At 42.3% G+C, this 24,650-nt stretch overlaps 1 protein-coding gene across 6 annotated transcripts in view; it reads left to right on the forward strand.

Annotated features, from left to right (window-relative positions):
- GRB10 (growth factor receptor bound protein 10) overlaps positions 1–24,650 on the forward strand; it is a 573,160-nt gene that overhangs the window by 108,392 nt on the left and 440,118 nt on the right. For all 6 annotated transcript variants that reach the window (XR_011199846.1, XM_069216800.1, XM_069216783.1 and 3 more), the window contains one exon: positions 11,648–11,737. Coding sequence is in view for 5 of the 6 variants with exons in the window: in XM_069216800.1 (XP_069072901.1) it covers positions 11,690–11,737 (48 nt within the window). In the remaining variant the exon portion in view is untranslated. The remainder of the gene's footprint in view (positions 1–11,647; positions 11,738–24,650) is intronic.

Consider the following 24,650-nt stretch of genomic DNA (forward strand, 5'->3'; position numbering starts at 1 on the left):
GTTCTTTGCAGGGGAGCCACCTCCAGTTTTGTTATGCCACTGATTGCCACAGTAGTACCTGGCACTGAACAAAACTTTGTGTGCCAATATGCTCCTTGTGGATAAGATCCTCACAGTAAAGCCAGCTGATAGAGAAATAGAAGTTTAATAAAAACAAAATGTCTTTGTTAACGACAGACCTAATTAGGGACCCACTTCTGATAGAAAATCACAGTAGTGCACCAATTTTATGTCTTTGAATTAGTGCCTTTCATGAATTCACAATAACTTACAGAAGTAGATCAGGAAATCGTACTCCTAGAAAATATTTGTGAACTGTATTGAATGGGTCAAATTGAGAACTACGAGCCTCAGGATGTGATTGTATAAATAACTACAAGTCCCAAAATGGCGTTGCACTAATAAGTTGTGTGTGTGAGAATAACTTGAGGAAACAGACTTAACCTACTTGAGAAAGGCGGAGAGTCGAAACACGTTGTCTGGTCTGTTTGGATGACATTGAACAAATAAATGTTAATTGCCAAGAAAAGCCTTAAGGGTGTGCAGCACTTGTTGTGGCAAGATGTATATGCACCAAAGTACTTTACGTGCTTAGGGCCTTTAAAGGTCTTCATCTGGCCATGCCTGCAAACTTCAAACAAAGGATCTCGTGATAGGGCGCATGTATCCTTATCCAGGTTTAACAAATGATGAAGACCATGAAAAATAATTTAATTTGAAATGGGTGTGATTGATCCAATAGGCAGATGGGGAAGCAAGGTCTGACATTTCAGTGTAGAGGATGTTGGGCTAAAGTCTTTGAAAAGATGCCAAAAGTGGTAAGACAACTCACCCCTTCCCCTGCACATCAACAGAACACCCACACACCCCTCCCTCTGATTTTTCCCTGCCATTTACATGAGTTCAGTTACTCAGCTGGGCAGTAACCTTAGGCATGCCACTGCCTTCAGGCCACTTACTAAAGCAAAACCTAGTCCTTGATGTTCCTGTTATGAATGTAGACAACCATGGTATGACAACAGAAGCTAGCACTTACTTTATGGAGATTACTTGGCAAGCCAAGGTAGCGGTAGATGCTATCCTCTGTTCATGACCCATGGCAGAGAGTTCGAAGTTCTTTTGTCCAAATGGTCCGTAGTGGACACGATGCAGCAAAGTGCATCTTGTGGGCTGCACTGAACACCATGGATTGTGAAATTCATGCTGTTTGCATTATTATGGTCATTTGTTGCCCCGCTAGTATGTGCGCCACAGGATTTTCTTGATTCCTATAGGAATCTCAAGGACATGCACTTTAATGGCCCTAGAGAGGCAGTGTGATATTCCTGCTATTTTGGGATGCTCTGGAAGGATGATGAGCTCAGGGCAATTTAGAATCTTTGGTTCCAGAAGCCTTTCTTTAAGATTGACAGATTTGAAATGGCAACTTTGACCTAGCTCCTGCGAGCGCTAGACCATAGGGACTGGATTATGTCCTTGGACTTTGAGGACATGCACTTTTGTGTCTGCCTGCTGTCCCACAGGCACATCCTTCGATTTATTGTGACGGCAGCACTCTATTTGCCATTGCCTCATGCCTTAATGAAGGTGATGGTCACTGCCCCTCTTCGCAGGTCAGGAGTGCAGGCCTTTTTGTACTCTAATGACTTGCTTTTGAAGGCTCACAATTAGCTGCCCAGGAATTCTCAATCAGTGAACCAAAATCTCAAAAGCGACCAGTGCTGAGAATTCCTATTTTTAGTTGTAGTTCTGGACACTGCCGTTCAGCACCTTCGTGCCTTTATAGCAAGAATGTAATATTGAGGTTATGATCTTAAGGTTGCAGACTAAGTCCTAGGTTCTAGCCTGGATGGTTCTGAGGCCTCTTGGTCTCTAGGCCTCTTGTATTGTTCTGGTATCTCATGCCCATTGGCATTTATTGTTTTTCACATGGAATGGACATCTGCACTGGACTCCATAGTAGGGGTGTGTTGTGGACCACATCCACATGTCCAGTGATGTGGCACTGGACCTTTAGTGTTGGATGAAAGATACCAACCAGACGTGGTTCTCCCTATTCCCACTGATCGCTTGCAGTGGTGTCAGATATGTTGGCTGGTTGCTGGGTAGGACACATGGATGAGGTGGAAATTAGATGCTGCCCTCCTCCGGTGGAGCAAAGGCACAGCATAAACCATCCAGAGCTACGTGCCAGCATTATGGCTCTATGGGCCTTACTGCCTTCCATCATGGGCAGCCGTATGCAATTTCCAACAGACAATAAAACCTATGTGTGGTACTGCAATACAAAAAGTGTTGTGGGGTCACGGTGCTGTGCTAGGAAGAGCTGAAACTGTGATGCTGGCTGGACCTTCCAGAAATTCTTTCCGTCAGCTATCTGGCCAGATCCTGAAGCGGTCCGGCTCAAAAGATGCCCTTCTGCTGATCATCACGAGTGAAGTATACATCGGGAGATAGCTCAAGGCACCTTCGTCCAGTGGGGAGGGCGCGTTGGTCCTTTGTGCACTAGCATTTCCGCCTCTGTCCCCATTATGAGATGTCCTCTCCTCTGATCATTCCCACCACTGCCCCTTCTTCCTTGAGTTCTGAAGGTCAGAAGAGAACAGGTTCCTGACTGCTCCAGTCTGGGCTTGAAGACTGTAGTACTCTTAAGTTGCTGAGCATTTGCCCTCCACGTCCTCTACTTCTGTGGGAGGACTTGCTGCCCTTGTAATAGGGCAGGGTTCATCATCTGAATTGGCATACTCTACACCTCCATCCATGGAAATCAAGTAGAACAGTGAAGAGGTTTTGACCTGCATGTAGTGGTGGCGAATGTCAGACCCCCTCTTGATTGCATGCCATCTATCCATGAACTCTGCCTACTCTGGACATTGTGCAGAGTTTGTGGCCAGGTGAGAAGACAGGCTAGAGTACCTGTTGGAGGATAAACATTGTAAAATTCTGTTTTTCCATTCTTTAGATAAGTAAGTCTGTCTCACGGGTACTATTAGGTTATTTGCCAGCCCACTAGACCTTTCTACGTTTGCCTGATCACCCCCTCTTATTTAACGCACCATTTGCTGTGTGTTTTTGAAAGGATTTGCATGCGATTCTTTTTGCAAATTTTATGCCGCAGTGGGACCTTAACTTTGTGCCAGTGCACAACTTTTCAGTGACAATTGTGATCCTTAAGTCGGTCTTCCTCTTTGTCATTACCTCTGTGCTCAGTTGTTGAACTGCAGGAGCTGTCGGTACAACCACAATATACCACCTTCTTTCTGCATTGGTAGATGCTTCAGACCCAGGCATCCTTTCTCCCAAAAAGAATATCTCCCTTCCACGTGGAGCAGTCTTTCATGCTCCCTCCATGTTTGTCGCATCTCTCCAAGCAGGACAGGCTTCCTTAAATGTACATCAAGAGAGCCCTTGGCTTATACATTAATTCATCTAAGGATCAATGAAGGGTGTGTCTTTACTGGACATCTACCAGGTGGCTTCCTGGGTGACTCATCAGTCACTACTGCCTTGATTCACAGGTTTACTCTGTCTAGCAAGGTTTTCTTTTGTGAAATCCACTACTGAGACTTTCAACATTGTGGGTGGTTTACTGCTTTAGTATCTATTTTAAAGGTAAGGAATATGCATATAGAAGTACCCATTAACAAGTTATTTGTCTTCTGTATTTCTTTCTCATGGATACTCTAACCAAATATTCTTCACCACTCACACCTCACCCTTCTGGAGAGAACCTCTGTCTGGTTTCAATATAGTCCCATGTTTGGTTCTGCACACTCACGGTTTGCAACCTATTCCCTACTGTTCCTATGCAAATTGGCAGCCCTGCAACTCCACTCAATTCTCCAGGGACCTCTGGCCCTGTAAGTCACACATCTTTCCTCTGATCTGTATAATGTCTAACCAACCTACCACCAATGTTAATTATTCCGTTAAGTCGAAGTGCTCTCCACTGTTTTCCCCCATTCCTGATGATGACCTCATTAATTATAGAGGTCGCAACACCGTCCAGGTTAGACAACACATCGACATGCTGGCACCTTATGTCCAATCATTTTCTGGAGTATTAATTTGTTTCTTCGTGTATACATACCGGTCACCTTGTCACACCGTGTGATTACTGTCTAGAGCGTTTAACCTTGAACACTGTATATGTGTAAATAGAAGTATTCAGTAACCCAATAATTGGTCAGATGGTTAAAATATTTTAAAGCTGGATCTTTATTTCTGGATGGATTTTGCATCCCCGTATTAAATGTAATTTTGAAAGGACTCCACAGTGAATGGTTCTTTTGAGTTATCTATAGATGTATTACAATCGCCCTTGGTTCCTGATTGGCATATTGGGCCAACCCTTGCATTGGAGAGCTGCTTATGATAAACTGATGTCAGTGCACAGGGTGGTGCCTGTATGTAGGTTTTGGTGGCCCATTCTGCAATTGTGGTGAGGTTGCTTCGTGTTCCCGTGGCACAACCGATTGGCACGTGGGCGCTAGTGCTGGAGAGTTTGAGTTCATTCTTCTGCCTGGGGGAATTCAATCTGCAGACAGACTATCCACTAGGTAGCGCATTACCATAGGAAATGAACTTGTTGCTTTTTCAGTGAATGCCATCTATGTACATTTGGATACCAACTACTAATATCTGAAGTTTTTCTGGCTTCCCAGTTGTGCATGGTTTTGGAGTCCTCACAAACATTGCTTTGTAATGTGCGAAAACTGCTAGAATGTTTTGGCAGGATGCATTGTTGGGCTGCTTTCTTATGTTTCATTAAACAAGCCAGACGGGTAAGTGCTGAGAAGGCATTTAGCTTTGACCATACACAAGTTCCCGGAAGTGAAGGTTGCCAAGTTTCATCTTTGAATTCGAAGGCCTTTAATGGCATAAGACAGACACACACCTGTTGTACCACAGCCTAAAAGATGAGTCTTCCTAAAGACATACTGGAACACCGAACCATGCAATTAATAAATGAAAGTCCACTGACATGAGAAATTATTGGAGGAGTAATAAGAGTAAAGTGGCAGCTAGTGCAGCATGTGGGAAGCATTTACATATACATCAGCCAAATATTTGTGCCAGATGTATGTGCACTTCAGGTATACAGTAATTCTCCTTACCTCCATTCGTACCACATTCAAATGGTGTATATGGATTGCCGTCAGCTGCATATTTCGTAGTGCTATTAGCAATTGTATTATCCCACAAACTGGACTTGAATGTTTGGAAAGCAATCTCCTTATTTTAAGCAAATGCTGTCATTATTACTAGACTTCTGCAGCAGTCCTCCGCAATCTTTGTGGCAAACAGTGCAGCACTAGTTACGTAAGGAAAGCATTTCCCGACCTTTGGTCAATGAGCAATATTTGAATGTTAAGCAAAATGGTGAGCACATCCGACCCACAACAGATCATATTTAATGAAGATATGTTGATGAAACTATTGGAAGGAGCATATCTAATTATTAGCATTCAACATCTGAGGGTGACGCCTGCAACACGTCACTCACAAGCAACATGCTGATTACTGGGTAAGAGAAAACACTATCTTAAGACGTGCCAGACAAGTTGAGAAGTGCAGCAGAAGTTCAGAACTGATATGTAGCTGCCTTTTGTTCAGAACACTGGAATATTCAGAATTAAATCTGTATGATGCTGCATACCATTGCTCCACAAATACCTTTTCAACCAAACACTTTTAATGGCGATGACCATTGGTGTTACCTTAAAATTTAGTTGGGTAGAGGTTTATTGTACCTCCTTGGAGCACTTGTTTTTGTTTTCTCATCATCTTACCTCTGGTCTTTGCAATGCCTGGTGGTCTCTGATGTGGTCTTCCAAGGTAGCTGATTTCCAACACTGATGTTGTGCCTCAAATTTAAATAATCAATCTTTCCATCCATGAGGAAATCGTTGCCACTGTCTTATGTGGGCATGGAGGCTATCTGCTCTTAACATTTTCTGCTCCTGTGCACCCTGGGCAAAAAATGCTCCCCTCAATTCCACCCCCCGCCCCCCCCCCCCCCCCCCCAAAAAAAAAACCTGGTTAAGGGGTTTAATTTACTACCAACACTCCTCTTAATCCAAAAGCATAGACTGCCCGACCCCCTATGTGAACACTGAACAAGTGATGAGTCTGAGTAACGCAGTAGTAACCTTCAGGCCTTCCATTGTAGAATGACTGTAGCAGCGTAAACATGTAATTAAACCCTTTCAACAGGCCCTTTTAATTAAGTCACTCCTGTGTAGACCTTTGTAGCCTACAAGGCATTGTGCATGGTATTTGAAAGTAGGACATGTAAAAATTAATGTTCATGTGTCCTTCGAGTGATTAGCACCTCTTTTACTGTAGGTAGGCTGGCTGGTTGGCCTCTTAGAGGAGCAATCACTGGAGTGCACTTTTAAATACTTCTATTTACTTATAATAAATACTGATGCTGTGACTAGCTACAAAATAATTAAACCTGTTTTTAATAGAATGAAAAATTGAATTTAGTGGTTAAGTTGGATTTTTAATAAATATTAAGGGAAGGTAACTTCTAGAAAGCTACTTTTTCTATGCCTGAGGCTCCTGGAGGCTAATTTACACTTGCTGTCCAACTGCTCCCAGCTGTTATAAACATTCAAATAGGTGTGAAAAAACAGGAATGAACTGCCTCCAAGGAGGAAACAATAAACTGGCTTGAATTAGTAGAGTTACCTCCTCTAATCCTCAGAATATGCAAGGTGGGGGGGCTGTGGGCAGCTTTTTTGACACTGCAGTGTTGGAACCTGCTTCACAGGTCCACTGGGTTCACAGAAAATACTTGGGACCTACTTTAAAAAAAAAAAAAGGAACAGGATGACAAGACAATTGTATGTACTGTCTTTCTGAGGAATTCTGTTTTCTTACCAGACTTCTGGCTCTGAGCTTGTTGTGTACAGTGGCTGCCGCCTTAACCTGTATTTTAGTATTAGATGTGAGAAGATATTAGGATTACCATAAAATAGTTCCTGCCCCCCCCCCAGCCCATAGAACTAAAGTTTAGTGTGGCTGGGCATTTTCAAGATGGCCAAAATCTTCAAAGTGGCTAGGGTTGGCTTGGGAACATTTATCCCTTGGTCAGGGTGTAACCAGGAGTCATTCACAACCACTAGCTAGTGCTAGACATAAATGTGGTGCATCCAAGCAACTGCTTCTGGACACTGCTTGATCTGAGGAGGAGCAGAAGCAGCTTGTACCTGCTGGCTGTGATCGAAGAGGAACTCTACACTGGGTACAAAAGGGAGCATGTTCAATCCTTCAAAGTGGACGTAAAGGGCCATAAGGCTGACACTCTTTTCAAACTAACGGGATTCAAGTTGCAGGGGGGCTCCCCTGTATAACTTTAGGTGTCTCCCCTGAGGTCCCAGGGAGGGTCTTTAGTCTCTAAAGTCTCAATTCTAATGTGAGAAGGGTAAATCTCTGACTGGGATGAACCTGATTGACGTATTCAACCTGTGCTCCTCGTGTTCTGCCTTGAATTGTGCCTAGGTCCTGGAGTAAGAGGACCATTGCAATCATTGACACTTTCTGCTTCTCAACACTATTCCTACTTAAACCTTTAAAAGGAATATTTCTGGTTACGTTTATTGGACTTTTGTCACTTTGTCATTTTGTTTTACAAGTTGCTCTTAATTTTGTTTGGGATTCTTGTTTTACATTATTTTTATTACAGTTTTGGTACTTTAGAAATAGTTTGCGTTGCCTAAATTCAGCCATCTGTGCTGTGCCATAGCTACCAGCGAGTAGGGGACGGGATAATTTAGTGACTTTGAGGGTTCACCCTAGCCGAGGGTATTACAGTTTTAAATTCAAATGGGGAACTCAAATAATGAGACCCCTTACAAATGAATGAGGTGTGTAGCTGCTACCTTCACCTTCGCCACACCTCCCTTGTGTCCCTTGCCCATCGCCCTCCTTGCACGCTGGTGGTTCTTCCACTTACATATCCTCCCCTGTGTTGCTTGACTCCACCCCCCCAGCTTCACAATGTTCATTGTGTTACTCCCCTCTCCACGGTTACCCCTGCTGCCTCCAACTCTCCTACCGTCCGTAACAAAAAAATAAAGCAAAATACCTTGCAAGAATGCCAGTGCTATTTAGGTGTATTTATTAGACATATTGCGGTCAACTGTGGCTTTTTTTTTGTTCTTCATTTTAAGCCATGTTGCACATTTCCCCACGTTGCTGTGCAACATGGCTTTGTCTGTGGTTGTTTTTTTTTGTTAGATCTAGCAAAGGAGAATCCCATTTGCTTTGGAAACGTTTACCGATTCTTGTTTAGTTCACACAAACCATTTCTGTGCAGAGACATTCTAGAACTCCTCTTCATCTTGACCCTTGAAAATTTAATAATGAATTCCGTAGTTTGAAGTACCCAAAACTACTTGTTTACTGTTAATGCTATGCTGTCGTGTCTCGTGAGATACGAGATGGGCTCATGTACATGAGACACATACATCGATTCTGGATTACTGCATACATTCCAATACTTTAGAACAGCAAAGAGTGAGATATTTTTTTTTTTTTAAAGGGTACGTTATTTTCCCTGCTGCCCTCTATTGAAGCAGATGCAATTTCTAGTAGGAGATTGCTCTAATAAGTACATTTTGTAATTTAAAAACTCATTCTCCTGCCTGATTTGGGTATATTGGCATGTATGCAACTGTACAGTATGTAATGCACTGTGTACGGTCTGATGGTAAGCACTGAAAAGCAGTAAAGACGTGAAAAGGATCTGCTCTGATTGTACATTGTTTGATATGGGACTAAATGTGATCTGAACTATACTGCTCCACCTCCTAGAGTAACTTGATTGGACAAGAGTCTTTCTGGCAGAGTACAAGAAGAGTAGCTTAGTCACTCAGCTTGGGTTGTCTATACCCACAAGTACTGCATGCTGCCTGTTATTTACTTTCCCGTACCACCCCTTTTTGTCTGGAAGTAGGCCCCTTCAGGTAGGCAGTATTCTGCTTACAAATACATCTGCAAGGTCACACTTGGGTCCAAGATCTCACTTAAGTTTGCTCAAGCAGCTTTTATTACAGTTTCCAAGAGAGCTGACTCGTGAAGAGAAAGCTGGGAATGCCTTTTCTTTTGAGATCTCCAGCCTGCCCCCACACCAGGGACAGCACCGTTTTCAGTGGAGAGGGGGTGATTGGTGGATGGGAAGGGAGAGATTCGTGCATCTAGTCACTCATGATTGACGAGAGCTGGTATGTTCTTGTACGCACCAAGCAAAATACAGTTGTATTGGTATAAATGGGAAGGCAACAACACTGATTGCATAAAATGGACATCAAACTAGCACATTTCCTTTTTTTGTTCTACACTCCATACTCACTGACGGGGCAAGGCTGGTGCATGCCTACATAACTTGCACCATACAGGTGTTTGAAATTTGGGGTGTGGTTTGGAGAGGAAAGGCTTACAATCTGAAAAGGAAGATTAGAGGGCACACATCTTCTAATCCTGCAGTTTATTTAGCTGCTTGGCTGTGTGGTTGAGTCTTTACGGTGCAAAAGAAAACAGTCAGTCTAACATGTTTAATAAAAAGAAAATGCTTGCAAGCATATAAAAAAATAACCCACGTACAGTTTGCCATATCACTAGACCAGAGCTTTGCCCCAACCAGTTTGTAGCATGTACAGGGAGTGCAGAATTATTAGGCAAGTTGTATTTTTGAGGATTAATTTTATTATTGAACAACAACCATGTTCTCAATGAACCCAAAAAACTCATTAATATCAAAGCTGAATATTTTTGGAAGTAGTTTTTAGTTTGTTTTTAGTTTTAGCTATGTTAGGGGGATATCTGTGTGTGCAGGTGACTATTACTGTGCATAATTATTAGGCAACTTAACAAAAAACAAATATATACCCATTTCAATTATTTATTATTACCAGTGAAACCAATATAACATCTCAACAATCACAAATATACATTTCTGACATTCAAAAACAAAACAAAAACAAATCAGTGACCAATATAGCCACCTTTCTTTGCAAGGACACTCAAAAGCCTGCCATCCATGGATTCTGTCAGTGTTTTGATCTGTTCACCATCAACATTGCGTGCAGCAGCAACCACAGCCTCCCAGACACTGTTCAGAGAGGTGTACTGTTTTCCCTCCTTGTAAATCTCACATTTGATGATGGACCACAGGTTCTCAATGGGGTTCAGATCAGGTGAACAAGGAGGCCATGTCATTAGATTTCCTTCTTTTATACCCTTTCTTGCCAGCCACGCTGTGGAGTACTTGGACGCGTGTGATGGAGCATTGTCCTGCATGAAAATCATGTTTTTCTTGAAGGATGCAGACTTCTTCCTGTACCACTGCTTGAAGAAGGTGTCTTCCAGGAACTGGCAGTAGGACTGGGAGTCGAGCTTGACTCCATCCTGAACCCGAAAAGGCCCCACAAGCTCATCTTTGATGATACCAGCCCAAACCAGTACTCCACCTCCCCCTTGCTGGCGTCTGAGTCGGACTGGAGCTCTCTGCCCTTTACCAATCCAGCCACGGGCCCATCCATCTGGCCCATCAAGACTCACTCATTTCATCAGTCCATAAAACCTTAGAAAAATCAGTCTTGAGATATTTCTTGGCCCAGTCTTGACGTTTCAGCTTGTGTGTCTTGTTCAGTGGTGGTCGTCTTTCAGCCTTTCTTACCTTGGCATGTCTGAGTATTGCACACCTTGTGCTTTTGGGCACTCCAGTGATGTTGCAGCTCTGAAATATGGCCAAACTGGTGGCAAGTGGCATCGTGGCAGCTGCACGCTTGACTTTTCTCAGTTCATGGGCAGTTATTTTGCGCCTTGGTTTTTCCACACGCTTCTTGCGACCCTGTTGACTATTTTGAATGCAACGCTCGATTGTTCGATGATCACGCTTCAGAAGCTTTGCAATTTTAAGAGTGCTGCATCCCTCTGTAAGATATCTCACTATTTTTGACTTTTCTGAGCCTGTCAAGTCCTTCTTTTGACCCATTTTGCCAAAGGAAAGGAAGTTGCCTAATAATTATGCACACCTGATATAGGGTGTTGATGTCATTAGACCACACCCCTTCTCATTACAGAGATGCACATCACCTAATATGCTTAATTGGTAGTAGGCTTTCGAGCCTATACAGCTTGGAGTAAGACAACATGCATAAAGAGGATGATGTGGTCAAAATACTCATTTGCCTAATAATTCTGCACTCCCTGTATTTTTTTGGTTTCGTATGTTTTCACGTGTTCTCAGTGCACTGAATTGAGGAAAGAACATGTGGTACATTGAAAACTACAGATGGGCACTAATGAACAGGTGCCAGGCTCCTATGCTAAAAGATTTTGAACAATATATGGATAAAATGGTTGAATTTACTAATTTGTGCAGTTTCGCATAGTTGTGCCAACTGTAGAACAGGGCTACGCTTACTAGACCTTTTTGGCTAAATTTGCATTGTACAACACTGAATGCCAAAACAGCAGTGCATTCAAAGTACCTATAAATGTGCAATAATGTGAAGTCTCCAGTGCGCTTTAAGCAGCTTTTTTTTCAATTACTAATACACACAAAGGTATATGAGCACTGCAGTTCTTTGCTGTTTGCTACAGGTTTGCTTATTAGGTTCTCCTTTCTTTGCAGGAGTTGACGGTCTGAGAGCAGTTGTCAATACCAAAAGAACAAATGGCTTTAACGGGTGGGCCGGATCAATTTTTACACCCCTATTATCAGGTAGGTGTGTGTGTTTTTTTTTTTTTTTTTTTTTTTTTTTAATCTTTTAGTTTTGGGTGGGTGACCCAATTTATATTAACTGAGCAGAGCTGAATTTTGTGGTGTCCCAAAGTTTTGTTTTACAGTTATACTCGTCAGGGTCTTAAAAATATATATATATACACTCACAGACCTTGGCCACTGTGTCTTTGCCAACTGATTCTGAGAGCCCCCATCTATCCAAGCATCTGTATAAATTGGCAAAGCGGAAAGTTCTGAGTCGGAACTGTATTTATCCCACGCACTGGTCAAATTAGAAAACTGATGGGCTCTGACTTGCAAGCTTGAAATTATTTCAGATATGGTGTTTCAGTCAGTTTACACCTGAAATCCTATTTTTTTCATAACGAGTGTAACTGATCTCTGCTAAGGTTCGTTTAGATCCAGCTTGCTAAGTAATGCCGTAACTTCAGAACATAGCGGAATTCTGTAATGCTGCGTTTACTTTTCCCCACTGTTTGCAAGTGTTTTTCTTATTGTTGGCAGCACTTGTTTTGTTCTTGGAAATTCTGCTTTCTGGTACATGGTTTCTAAGAAAGTTTTAAATAGTTTACAATGTGGTTGTACTCTTGTGAAATCAAATTTACATCTTCAACTTGGTTTCACTCTGCGAACTCCTCAAGACTTCTATTTCTCCCCACGTAGGGTACAGTCTGCAGGGAGTCAACTTTGGTTCAGTGCGGTTGCCAAAAAGTCTGTCCGTCTTTACTTTTGGCTTTTGCCATTATGGATTTGTATTTGCTACCGTCTGGTTCTTGAAGAAATGGCACTTTCCATTGTTTACTGCTCATTCTGGTTACATAGTGACCTCTTGAAAATAATTGATCTACGAGATTTATTAAATGGACGGTTAAATATCGGTACTCTTTATTTAATTATGGTAAATGATTGAATTACTTTTCAGTTCTCACTGAGCGCAGTCGCTCAACTTGTCTACATTGCCTTTGAACACTAAAATAAGCAATGAAACCCTTCATCCCAGTTTCAAAATGAATGATTCCTCAGCCAAAATCTCTTCTTTTTGTGAATGTATTTTTAAGCACAGAGTAGAATAAAATGCAAATGTTTGAAAGTCCTGAACTGTCGTTTCCTTCTGGAGAGTTGAAGGCACATGAGGACGACACTTTGTGAAAGGAGATTGGGGAGTTGGGAGTAAAAGGGCAATAAGGAGGTTTACAGTATGTTCAACACATCAATTTGTTTTGAGAACTTTGTTTTAAGACGAGTGTGAAAATGGTGCTATTAGCTGTAGAAGTCACAGTCAGCACTTATCATCTTGGTTTGTGTCCATTTTGCCATTTTGACCTGAAATGCTCCAAAACCACTTGTGTTGGGATTTCTTTTTAGTGATATAACTATATCACTGTTGGCGTGTCAGACCTTTTTAAGTAAACTTACAAGGGGAAGCAAATAGGTCGATGAACCTTTTGACTCCCAATTAAGAGGTTCTTACTATGGCTCCAGTACATAATCAATACACAATCAACAATCATTAGTAATCAATATTGCGTAAATGTCACACCATGACTTTTCAGCCATGAATAACCACACCTTTAGTAAAAGTTTACAAAGTTGATTTCCCTATATTAACAATGCGAAGGTCATGCAGATTAATTTCAAAATCAAATGAAACGCATACAAAAAAAACTGCACTGGTTTTCCGAAGCGGTGGAAGAAACGCAATCTAATCAAAGCTTGAACTACGACACATTCCAGAGTTACAGTGCCTATCAATAGCAGAGTCAGCTGCGACAAAAATATAGCATACATGGAATTCAGCAAGGTATTTCATCAATTAGTCCCTGTAATTAGCAGTCATTTTGTGAGGGCCCTTAACGAATGTCAGATTAGCAGCCGCATGTTGGGCTTCATGCAGAACAATCTAGAAACGCAAATTTGGAAAACATCTAGCTATGAATCTGTCAAAACAGCGCAGTTGGTACCTAGAAAGGAAAAGCATAAAACGCATCCTAGTCACATTTCAATGTATACCTATCCTCTGTATGGGTCAGCAAAGCAAAATCAGTCTTCGTCATCAGTCGATCAGCAAGGCATCAGGCTCTCTGTCCGAGATGAGCCCAATGTCCGTATGAATCTCAAATCTCTCCTGAAGTCTCTCCTTCTCTCAAAAATCTGAATAAGTCTCTCTCTCCTAAAGTATCTGAATAATTCTCCTCTGTCGCGTTGTTATATCAGTCACCTAAACTATTCCCTTATTCCCCATTGGTCAGTTAATCGTATGTTCATACTTTACTCAATAATATTTCTATTCAAATCAATGAACTCTAATATTTCACTCTTCACATGCAGTTGATTGGTCCATTTTACGATGTTCTCATCTGGCTCGTCGGGTAACAATATTGTTGCATCTTCAACTCCAGTCAGTATCTTCATTGTTCTTGTCCTGGGAAAGTTGGTCTCACACACTTTACACATAAAATGTTACACTAGCGGGAACATCATCTCCTTGCAGTCGGTTCTCACGAAAAGCTTCTGTTAAGCACTTTCCACAAAACAGTGGACATTTCAATTTAATTCACTCGGCCAGCAATTTTTATCAACTGTTAAGAAATACAGCTTCTGCATGAGGCCTTGCAAAATAGGCCAAGACACCTGCAAAGTCGAGGCTTACAATTAATAAAGGTAAAGCATACTTAATACCCTTAATATCACATATTACTACATTAGTCTAGTGCATATTCGCTATTTCATAAGTATTAATCATTATTTAGTACATTTCGTGAACATTGGTGGCCATTCTTCGAGGCCACATTTTTAAATACGTGCATTATTTTTCTACGTTAATTAATTTTCTACATAAACTCCACAATAGTACACAACTTTCGAATCTTAATCAAAGTCAGAATGACTCCCACTGAAGGAATCACCACTCCAACTATATCTCCCTCAATAGCAGAAGAGGACTCCCTCCTCTGTCTCTTATGATGTAATTCAGTCACTTTCGGAAACTGTTTCAAATTCTCCATGTGATAAATCTTTGGGAAAACCATGCCCAAATAACATGTCCCCTACCATCCTCTTGGAAGACGGTAATAAGCATTTAAGTCCACAAATATAGTGTATCCCTGGAATTGCAGGGTCCTGCCCATTCAACATAAGTCAATTTACTCTGAAACAAACGCATGCCTACATTCACTCATACCCACAAATAGTAATTTCCCCTTGCGTTTTAATTGCACTATAAGTATAATCATTCTTGTAAGTCCTTTTCTCTAAACATTTTTCTAATTTCTCCCTTAACTCCTTTCTCCTATCATCAGTGTGATCTAAGAATCTTTTCTCTAAAGGTGTAAGCAAGCATGTCCGATTTTGCGGTGTGCATAAGCTGTGGCAAACGTCAGTGTAGGTTAAAAGAATCCTCTAATACCATGTCATTATCCTTAGCCACTTAACTCAAATACCTAATTATCGGAACAAACTAAAACACAACCTCATGATTTGATTAGAAGTATTGAATATACTCCCAGTTATAAAACCTTGCTAGTAACAGACTACAACTTATCCCGTAGGTTAGGGGCAAACTATGATAGGTGACTCCTTCCTTGACTGAAGGAATCTGCGTACACACAAAACAGTTCTTCCTATCCATCGTCTCCACATACTCACTCAATAAGTGATAAACCTTAGAAGAAAGTTCTCCCTGCGCATTAGTATAATCATGCAAATATTTCTCGTCTAACTTAAACTTCTCTTGTAGTGAAATAAGCCCAGTATCACCACTCCAGCAAGGTTTAAGGATTGGCAATATTTCCTTAACATCACCTGGGAAAGACTAGATGCAATGGTTAGGGTTGGTACCTATAATTCTTCACTTTCCAATCCCGGCGGGTGATTAATATGGCCAACTGACACTGAGTGTCAAGCATGTTTTTTTTAAACTCCAAGGTTTTTTTCAATTAACAGGCCAGACCTTTGCTTTGTATTGGGTCATCATACAGGTATAGTTACGACATACAGTGTGGGTAAACTGTGCCAACAATGGGTACAGAGTAACATGTTAGCTGCAGTTAAACAGCTGAGCACTTTCTGAAGATGTAGACTTGCAGGATTTTCTGCTGGGTCATAGAAAACCGCGCTCAAAGGTTCCTATATGCTATGTATAATGAAATCTGGAAACTTTCACAGATTGAGGCTGCTGCGCGTTTAAGGCAATTGGATAAGGAAAACTTAGAGAAGGCGTTAGCAGTTGTCGACAACACCATGAATAATCTGTCCAACAGGATTTATTCACTATCAAATATAGTGTTGTCTGCTATTGATATCACTCAGACTTGTCCCGGTTATATTATGGACAGACACAGCTATACAACTGGGTTGGACATTATACACTGAAGAATGGCTCCATTCAATGGAAATATATTCACGGGAGTGAATTATTCACTAACGTTTCCGGGGAACAACAGACAATGGCTAAAAGAGAAGCTAGTTTCACCATGCTTCACCTAGAAAAGTTGTCCTTCACAGTAGCAGAGAGTCCTTCAACTATTTGGCTCTTACATGGCATAATTAATGTACCCATTTCAACCTTTCGTTTCTCAAGCTGCTTGAACATCTTGCGGTGGGAAGGTACGAGCAACTAGGCAATAGCTATATTAAGGAAGAGTGGGAGTTGCCCTTTGACTATAAATGTCTGAACGGCGAAACAGAGTTCTTAGTGGAAGCGAATGTGAGACTACTGTTAGTCATTCGATGATATGTAAGCAGGTGTCCCTTCACGGTCTTTGCAATACAGGGGTTGCAAACTTGGCCTGTTTTCTGAAGGGTACTCCCGTCCCTTTGATGCGCACAGTATTTAATGTACTTTCCACTGGAAGTTATGTGGTACTGAACGATCAAAGTTGTTGAGGCATGTGACCAGGAATTGCCTACGCAATCTTGGTCTCGAAGATCGTTATATGTTGGGGACTTGTTTTATTTCCCCCACCACACAAGAGATAAAAGTATCTGACATGTGGCCCCACATAGATACTATTAATCTGAACTATGACAAGCTGAGCAGGCTAAAGGCGCTATTGTTTCAAAAACAGGTCGCCTTGACATCCGCCAGAGAGACGTATGCTCTCCAGATTGCGAGATAATCTGCTGAGATACAATCCCTATTAAATACCAACTTCCCCAAGCACTTTGGAGAACCGGTATCCAGAATATTCAATGCTTCAAGCACTACTGGGATTGTCAACTTCTTTAAGGCTGTTGGGTCTGGTTTCGTGTCCATCTTCCAGACTGTCTTCGGAGTCATCCCATCGGCCATCCATTCGCTCTTTTCAAGTGTCTGGTGGCTTTCCAATTATTTTGGCTTTGATTGGCAGACTACTACTGCTATTTCTTCTGATCCACAGTGGTTGTTTCTTTCCAGCTACGCAGAGCAATGGAGCCGCTCCCACCAACTCTGCTGTGCCGTGAACGCATGGTTCGAATCTACGGTGCACCCTTGCTGGTGGAATTGGAGCATGATAGGTTGTCATCATTTCGGCCACTTCTCTGGGGCATACAACCAGTTTTCTGCTGCGTGTGGTGCCTCTTTGAACATCTGCCTCTTTGAACATCTGCCTATGGTCTGTCTTGCTGTTGCACTGACATCTCCTGTGGAACACGAACTGCTGATGTCCCCCGATGAGGGTTCATACACGGTCATGCCTCTTGAGACTGAGGTTGCTCCGCTAGGCCACCTATGAGCTTTCCGTTTTAAGGTCTACCATGGACAAAGGCACTGCAATGGATGAATTTACACTAGAGACTACTGCTCTGTGGATCCGTTTGTCCACCCAGCACTTGATTCCACATCAGGTGATGTGGACTCATTTTTGAGGTCCTTGGGTTGGTGACTTCAATGACACTTTTAGAGATCACGCTTACAGCAAATAATTTTATAAATTGGCTTGCCATTTCCCGATTAAAATTATGCATTTAAATTGACACTCTGCTTTGGCACGCTGTGCTTGGCATGGTTGACATTAACATATTTTAGCTGAACTGTTTTAATGCTTTTAACATATTTTAAAGTTTTATTTTTTTTGTTTTTTAGCTAGTTTTTAGCTTTTTAGCTGTTTTAGTTCAGAGCAGTTTTAGCGTTTGTGTTCCTGTACCTTTGTCATACCTGTTACAGCAATGGGTAGGGTGTAGTGAATCCTAGTTTGTTTTAATGGGATAACAGGAGTTAGCTTAGCCTTTGGCTTGCAGACTCGTGCCCCCATCACCTAGTGACTTTTAATCTACTTAGATTGCTCTGTTTTAGCCCATTTAATTCATCTAAGAGGGCTGCCTTGTTTATAGTTGGGCCACTTGTTATGCTTTGCATTATCAGTGCCACCGCGCTAAGGCGTCCAGATCAAGCAACAAAGACAAACAGTGGGTGTTCACACTTAGGGATATTCCCTCTCTATACTTTGGAGGGATTTGTTTTAATTGCAGTCCCAAGCATGTCTTATCTTGTTTGGGAACACACCTACGTCAGGGGTCCTGGTAGATCTGTATAAATACATCAGACAGATAATCAGAGGGATTCCGACCAGAGGGCATCACCACCATCGCTGATATCAATGCTGCACGTTGTCTTGACGCTGACCCAGTCTTCATGTCCCTTCGGAGTTTGAGATCGAGACCTCATTCCAAGGTAACGAGGGTTGGAGGCTCTTCTCATGGACATGGCATTGGCAGATTAGGTTTCACAAACCCAGCTCTCCTTTAGGTCGGAGGTTAGGCCTATCATGTTAGGGTATTAGGGCATATTTACACCTCTTATGTCTTTTACATGTTATTGCAAGATGGTGGGGGACTTTGTAATGAATCTAGTCTTAACAATTCTGTTTCTTGCACTGTTCATTATCCTAATCATTGCAGCCCATGTAACATATCGCAAATTGTAGTTGTGTTAAATAAAAACTATTGAAACTTTACTGCATCTTTGTTATTGCCTGTGTTTGGTTGTGATATAATGTATCTGTGAGAAAGGGGTAATCTCAATTTAACCACAACACTCCCCGAGATGTCTTACTCTCGTGTCCATGCGTAAAGGCTGCCACAAATCACTTATTACTCTTGTGTTTGGTGAGGTGCTGGTAGTGAGCCGGAGGGGTTGGGACGACAGCTGCCACTTGTTTGTAGGATAGGCATAGTCGCCTACAAACAAAAGTACTGTCATCCTTAAACCACCAGTCTTGCCTAGAGCAAGAGTCCAAACTACGACACTCTAATGCCATTAGTGCAGTAGTTGTCTCAAAAGCAGAAGTATAGATGGCTCCTTTTTGTATCCAGAACAGACATACCCACAATCAACATCACAAACAATAACCCACACATAATTGCCAAACCAGTGCTCATATATTTACAGCACCTAGCTCCTCTACCTTGTTGACCAAAGTCAGCCATGATTTGTTAAAAAAAAAAAAAAAGTTTAAAAAAAAAGGCAGAACATTTTAGGAAAATCTGTAGCAAAAACCAATAATAAACACTACTTTCAGCAATTCAGTTTCACTTCCAGAAACCCTCTTCCTTGTCCAAATCGGTTAGCAGCTTTGTCAAATCATGTTTTCAAAAAGTCAAGTTACATTATCAATGTCTTTTCTGGTTACTTTCAATAGTCTCTCTAACAAACATTTTCTCTCAAATTGTTCAAAAGTTTAGTTCCTCAATCTTCTTCACGTCACCTCAAAATATTGACCTGGAACTTATCTATCAAAACAAAGACAAAGTCTTGCTGCCATTCGTTTGTAGTTGCATACGCCCATTTAGGACCTGTGTATCTTCAACTTGCAATTCTCTTATTTTCAAATTTCGATCACCGTTCAGCTCTCCTTCACTTAGCTCTTTTTTCCTTGTAGTATCTACTTCTTCCTCCATTGTTGGTTCGACAACCACCTCTTTCCCTTTCTCTACTTGATTCCGGCCACTTATCTCCTTTCAGTGGACCTTTTGTCAGTATTCTTTTAAAGATTGAACTTGAACTCTTTGCTTGCTCTGTGGTGTCTTCTCTTGACGGACCTGCAGCTGGTTCAGGAGCAGTCAGATCACCTTGATTTTAACCCTTCCCCTCTGGGTCTAGCAATTGCTGTTTGTCTCTCAAGATCGTCTGCTTCTGGGAAAGCCCTCCTCTGACTAGGCTCTCATGCTGCTTCAGTTGAGATAGGCTCTTCAATACTCTCTTGAAGTTCTCCTCCCTCGTCTCACAGGAGTGACTGAACTATCCTCAACGAGCTCAGATCCGGTCTTAGTTCCTCTTTGTTCTCCTTCCTACCCTAAGACTGGTCTCACTGTTGTTGGTACTCTCAACAATGCTTCTTCATGATCCAGTGGACATGCCACTTTCTTCGTGTGACTAGTGTGAATCCAGTTCAGGATCCCAGCACACTTCACAGCTGTAGTAGTCGTCAGGACTACTTGATAGCGTCCCTTCCAACGAGGCTCTAAACAAGTCTTTCTCACGTGATTGCGGATGACAACCCAGTCCCCAGCTCTCAGGTTGTGCCCTGGGTCATTGATCGGTGGAAATGTGGTGGCCTCCACCTGCTGAGAAAGAGCAGACTACATCTGCCAGACCCTTGCAGTAATCCAACACCATATCATCTGTAATGTTGACAAGTGCATTTGCTGGCGCTGCTGGTAATCTTATTGCTTGGCTCATGAGGTGACAATCCTGTCTTCTTGTCAAGTGTGTTTCTCATTGACATCAACACTAAAAGCAACGCATCGGGCCATTTCAAATTCCTAGCTGCACACATCTTTGCAACTCTAGTAAGGGCGACCAGTTCTGCTACCTGGGCAGAATATACTCCTCGAAGCCGGGAAGCTTCCAAGGTACCTGTAATTGTGCACACAACATATCCTGCTCTCAGTGTCCCTGTATCGTCTCTCAGACGAGAACCATCAACAAAGATAATTTGGTCATTTTCTTCAAATCTGGTATCTGTCACGTCTCTGTTTTGTGCACAACTCAGTTACTTCGAGACAGTCATGTTCAACAGCTTCCTCTTTTTCAATTACATCTTTTTCACTCAGTAAAGTTGCCGGGTTTAGCACTGTACACGTTTTCAATATTACATTTGGCGACCCCATAATGCTCGTTTTTATATCTAGTCAGCCTTGCACCAGTCAAGTATTGGGTTTTCGTCCTTGTCAGTAAAATCTCAATAGAGTGATGGACCTTTACAGTCAGAGGATATCCCATCACCACGCCTTCACACTGTAAAAGACTTTGAGCAACTGCACGCAAACAAATTGGTAAGGTTGCTGCAACTGGGTCCAAAGTAGCTAAAAAATATGCTACCGGGTGATGAGTGCCTCCATAGACCTGTGTCAAGACGTAATGAACATGCATTATGCTCATGACAAAACAATGTGAAAGGCTTTGTGTAGTCGGGGATACGCAATGCTGGAGCTCTGCACAAACTCTCTCTCCTCAGTGAAAGGCTCATTTCATCCTGGTCTAACACTATGGGATCAGCGACTTCCTTATAAGTCAGCTTCTGCAATGGTCTTGAATTGATTGAAAAATTTGGGATCCATTGGCGACAATAGCCCACCATTCCAAGAAACATCCTGACAACTCTGTGTGGTTGGGGGACTTAACTGCAATATAGTTGTAATCCTTTCTCTGGATATCTTTCTCTACCCTTTCCCAGTTGGTGACTACTTTCTGACAGTTCTGCAATTTCACTGGAGACACTTTATGGCCATTCTTTCCCAAGTAGTTCAACAGGGCAATTGCATCATACTTGCACTCGTCCCTTGTCTTGGACGCAAACTTTAAGTCATTAATATACTGCACCAAAGTCGATTGAAAAGGCAATTCCAACGACTCAAGTCTTTTAAGATTTGATTAAATATCAAAGGTGACTCTGTATACCCTTGAGGAATTAAACACCAGCAATAGGCTCGACCCAGGAATTTGAAACAAAAGAGAAATTGGCTATCCTCCTGAAGAGGCACAGAAAAGAACGCTTGTGACAAATTAATGACTGTGAACCACTCTGCATCACATGGAATCTGAAACATTATCACAGCTGGATTCGCCACTACGGCACACTTGACCACAATCCATTTATTTTTCTTAAATCCTGAACAATCTGAACCTTCCCACCTGGCTTTTTCAAACCCATTATCGGTGAGTTACATGGGCTGCTCAACACTTCTTTCAGAACTCTTTGCTTTATAAAATCCATAATTATCTGAGACACTTTCATCAGGACATCTTGTGGCATGTTATACTGTGGAAGTTGAGGGAAAACTCCATTCGGGTTTATGGTAACTGACTAGCTCTACTCCCTTAATCAATCCTACTTCCTTTCAAATCCCACATGTTCTCTTGTACTGTTCCCTGCAAATCGGGATGGAGCTCTTCACTGCGAACAAAAGGAAAAACTCAGTCTAAGGGTACTCCTGGCTTGTGTATTCACACTATTTCTGGGGCTTGGTCTTCCTCATCACTATTTGTCTGAATCTCAATTCCGTCGTTTGAACAAGTAATTGAACATTTTGTCTTACACAGCAAGTCTCTTCCCAGTAGGGATACCAGACTTAAATTGCAGACCACAAATTTATTCAATCTATGGAAATTGCCGATCTCGACTTGAACCGGGTTGGTAATCGGGTTTGTCAAATACTGGCTTGCTTCCCCCATGACCTGAGTTGTTCTACCTGAAAGGGGCTAATTAGGAACCTATGCACTTCTCACTATAGAGCGTGTAGCTCATCTGAACAGTCACTTGCCCATTCACCATTTATTCCATCCTCCCTGTGTAACTAGAATTGGTGCACTGTTTTGTCTCTGAAGCCAGGATGGTGCAGCAACAGATGCTTTCTGAACAGGTCACAGGTCAGTTATTTGCATTTGCTGTCTAGGTACATTGGGAACCTGCTGCTGCAACTGTGACACTTGTGCACTGAGCATTTGCACCTGCTGCATGGGCTGAAAATTTTGCATTTGATTTAAGTTCTGAAAATTTGGATTAGGACCCCTAATTCTCGGTCCTCTCACATTCTGAAATGAATTGATGTCATTACTCTGCTGAACACCTTCCTGCACCATCTTCGGACACTCCTACTTCCAATGTCCCACGGCCCCACCAATGTGAAATGACAATAGCTTCTTCATTCCCTGCACATCATTCTGAACCACTCCCGTATTCAAATCCGGACCACGATTCATATTACCTCCACGACCTCTACCTCTTATCTGTGGCTGAAACATGATATTTCCCTGTTGCGGTGGCATCTGTTGTGAAAAATTCCCTTGCACTCCTGTTTGCGCTGCATCACCATTGCTTTCTCTTTCAACTTTTTCTGCTTCAGTTCAGTATTTCACATACTGCAACACCTCAATTAACTTCGCTTGCCAGCAAATCAAATGACTCTAAATCATCTGGCCAATTTCAGGTCTCGATCCTTCTACAAATCTGAACACAAAATGTAGCATGTCTTTCACCTCAGTTGTTTCTGTACCACTATATTGCTTGAATGCCTGCAACAATCTATCATAGCACGCATGTATTGACTCCTTTGCTTCCTGGGCTGTCCTGTCAATTCTCTGCCAATCCTCTATATATCTATATCTATATCTATTTATTTTATTTATTAATTTATAAATGAATCTCCAACAGAGATCACAATCCACAACAAGTAGGAGATAGATCTCATGATCTGTAATTGTATGGTAGTATCAGATAGTGGGATATGAGGTTTGATTTCCTTTGAGTTATCGACTGTCTGGTTTGAATCTCTAACATCTCTATATAATGTGCTTGACGATGGTAGGGTATCAATGACTATTACATAATAGAAACAGATCAGAGATCCAATAGAAAAAGGGGGGAGGAGGCCGACCGAGGGAGTACACCCAAGAGAGACACAGCTATACTTTGCAAATCCATCTTGCAGCATGGGAACAGTTGGGAAAAGGAGAGTGACTGTGTGCCTAGCTAAGTATGGTTATATTACAGCTTCTGTATTGGACTCAAGAAAGGAGCGCAGTGGAGCCCATATGTCCCTAGGTCTAGAGCCCTCTGGGGTCAACTCCCAAAATATAATTAATTGTTCCTGGCATAAAGAGGCGTCTCTCAGCCAGTCTGATCCACGGGGAGCGCGTCTGCGACCCCAGCACATCGCAACCCTGCGCTTAGCCAGTAGCAGCAGCAGCATGCCCACTAATCTCCTGTAAGCAGACGGCACCTCCTCCACACATCCAAGGAGCGCTAATTTAGGAGAAAGGGGTAAATCCAAGCCAATCATTGCCCCAATCATGCGCATCACCTCTGACCAGAAGACACATCCTGGCAAGACCACGACAGGTGTAAAAAGTCAGCATCCGGAGCGTGGCACTTCTCACAACGTGCGTCTGAGCGCAAACCCATAGAGTGCAACCTTTTGTGGGGTGTAATACAAGCGATGCAGGAATTTAAAATGTATGAGACGCAGTCAGTAGTTAGGCGACAGGACTCTCATATGTGCACAACATTTCCTCCATTCTTCCTTTGAGATGCTATCGCCAATATCCACCTCCCATTTAGCCCTAGCCGACTGTGCAAGATCCCCTTTCAGTTGTACAGTTTAGTGATTAGCTCACGCGGTGACTGCACACTGCACAGCGCCTCCAGTGCCTGGTTTGTCAATGGCATCTCAGGTATTCTAGGGAAACAGCCATGGAGCATCGCACACACTCGCAGCACATACAATCTATGCAGTGCACTGTCCCGCCCCTCTCCGATCACAGCCTCCGGCTAAATCAGCTGCCCGTCCTCAAACCAATCCCCCAGCTTAATCAAATTCGAATCGCAAAGAAAGCTGCGAAGCCCCGCATCGCGGAACATTCGCTCATCTGCAACATCTAAGACTGACCTCGATGGAGCAAAGGGACCAGGGA

Source organism: Pleurodeles waltl, chromosome 2_1 (genome assembly GCF_031143425.1).
Source record: "Pleurodeles waltl isolate 20211129_DDA chromosome 2_1, aPleWal1.hap1.20221129, whole genome shotgun sequence".
NCBI lineage: Eukaryota > Metazoa > Chordata > Amphibia > Caudata > Salamandridae > Pleurodeles > Pleurodeles waltl.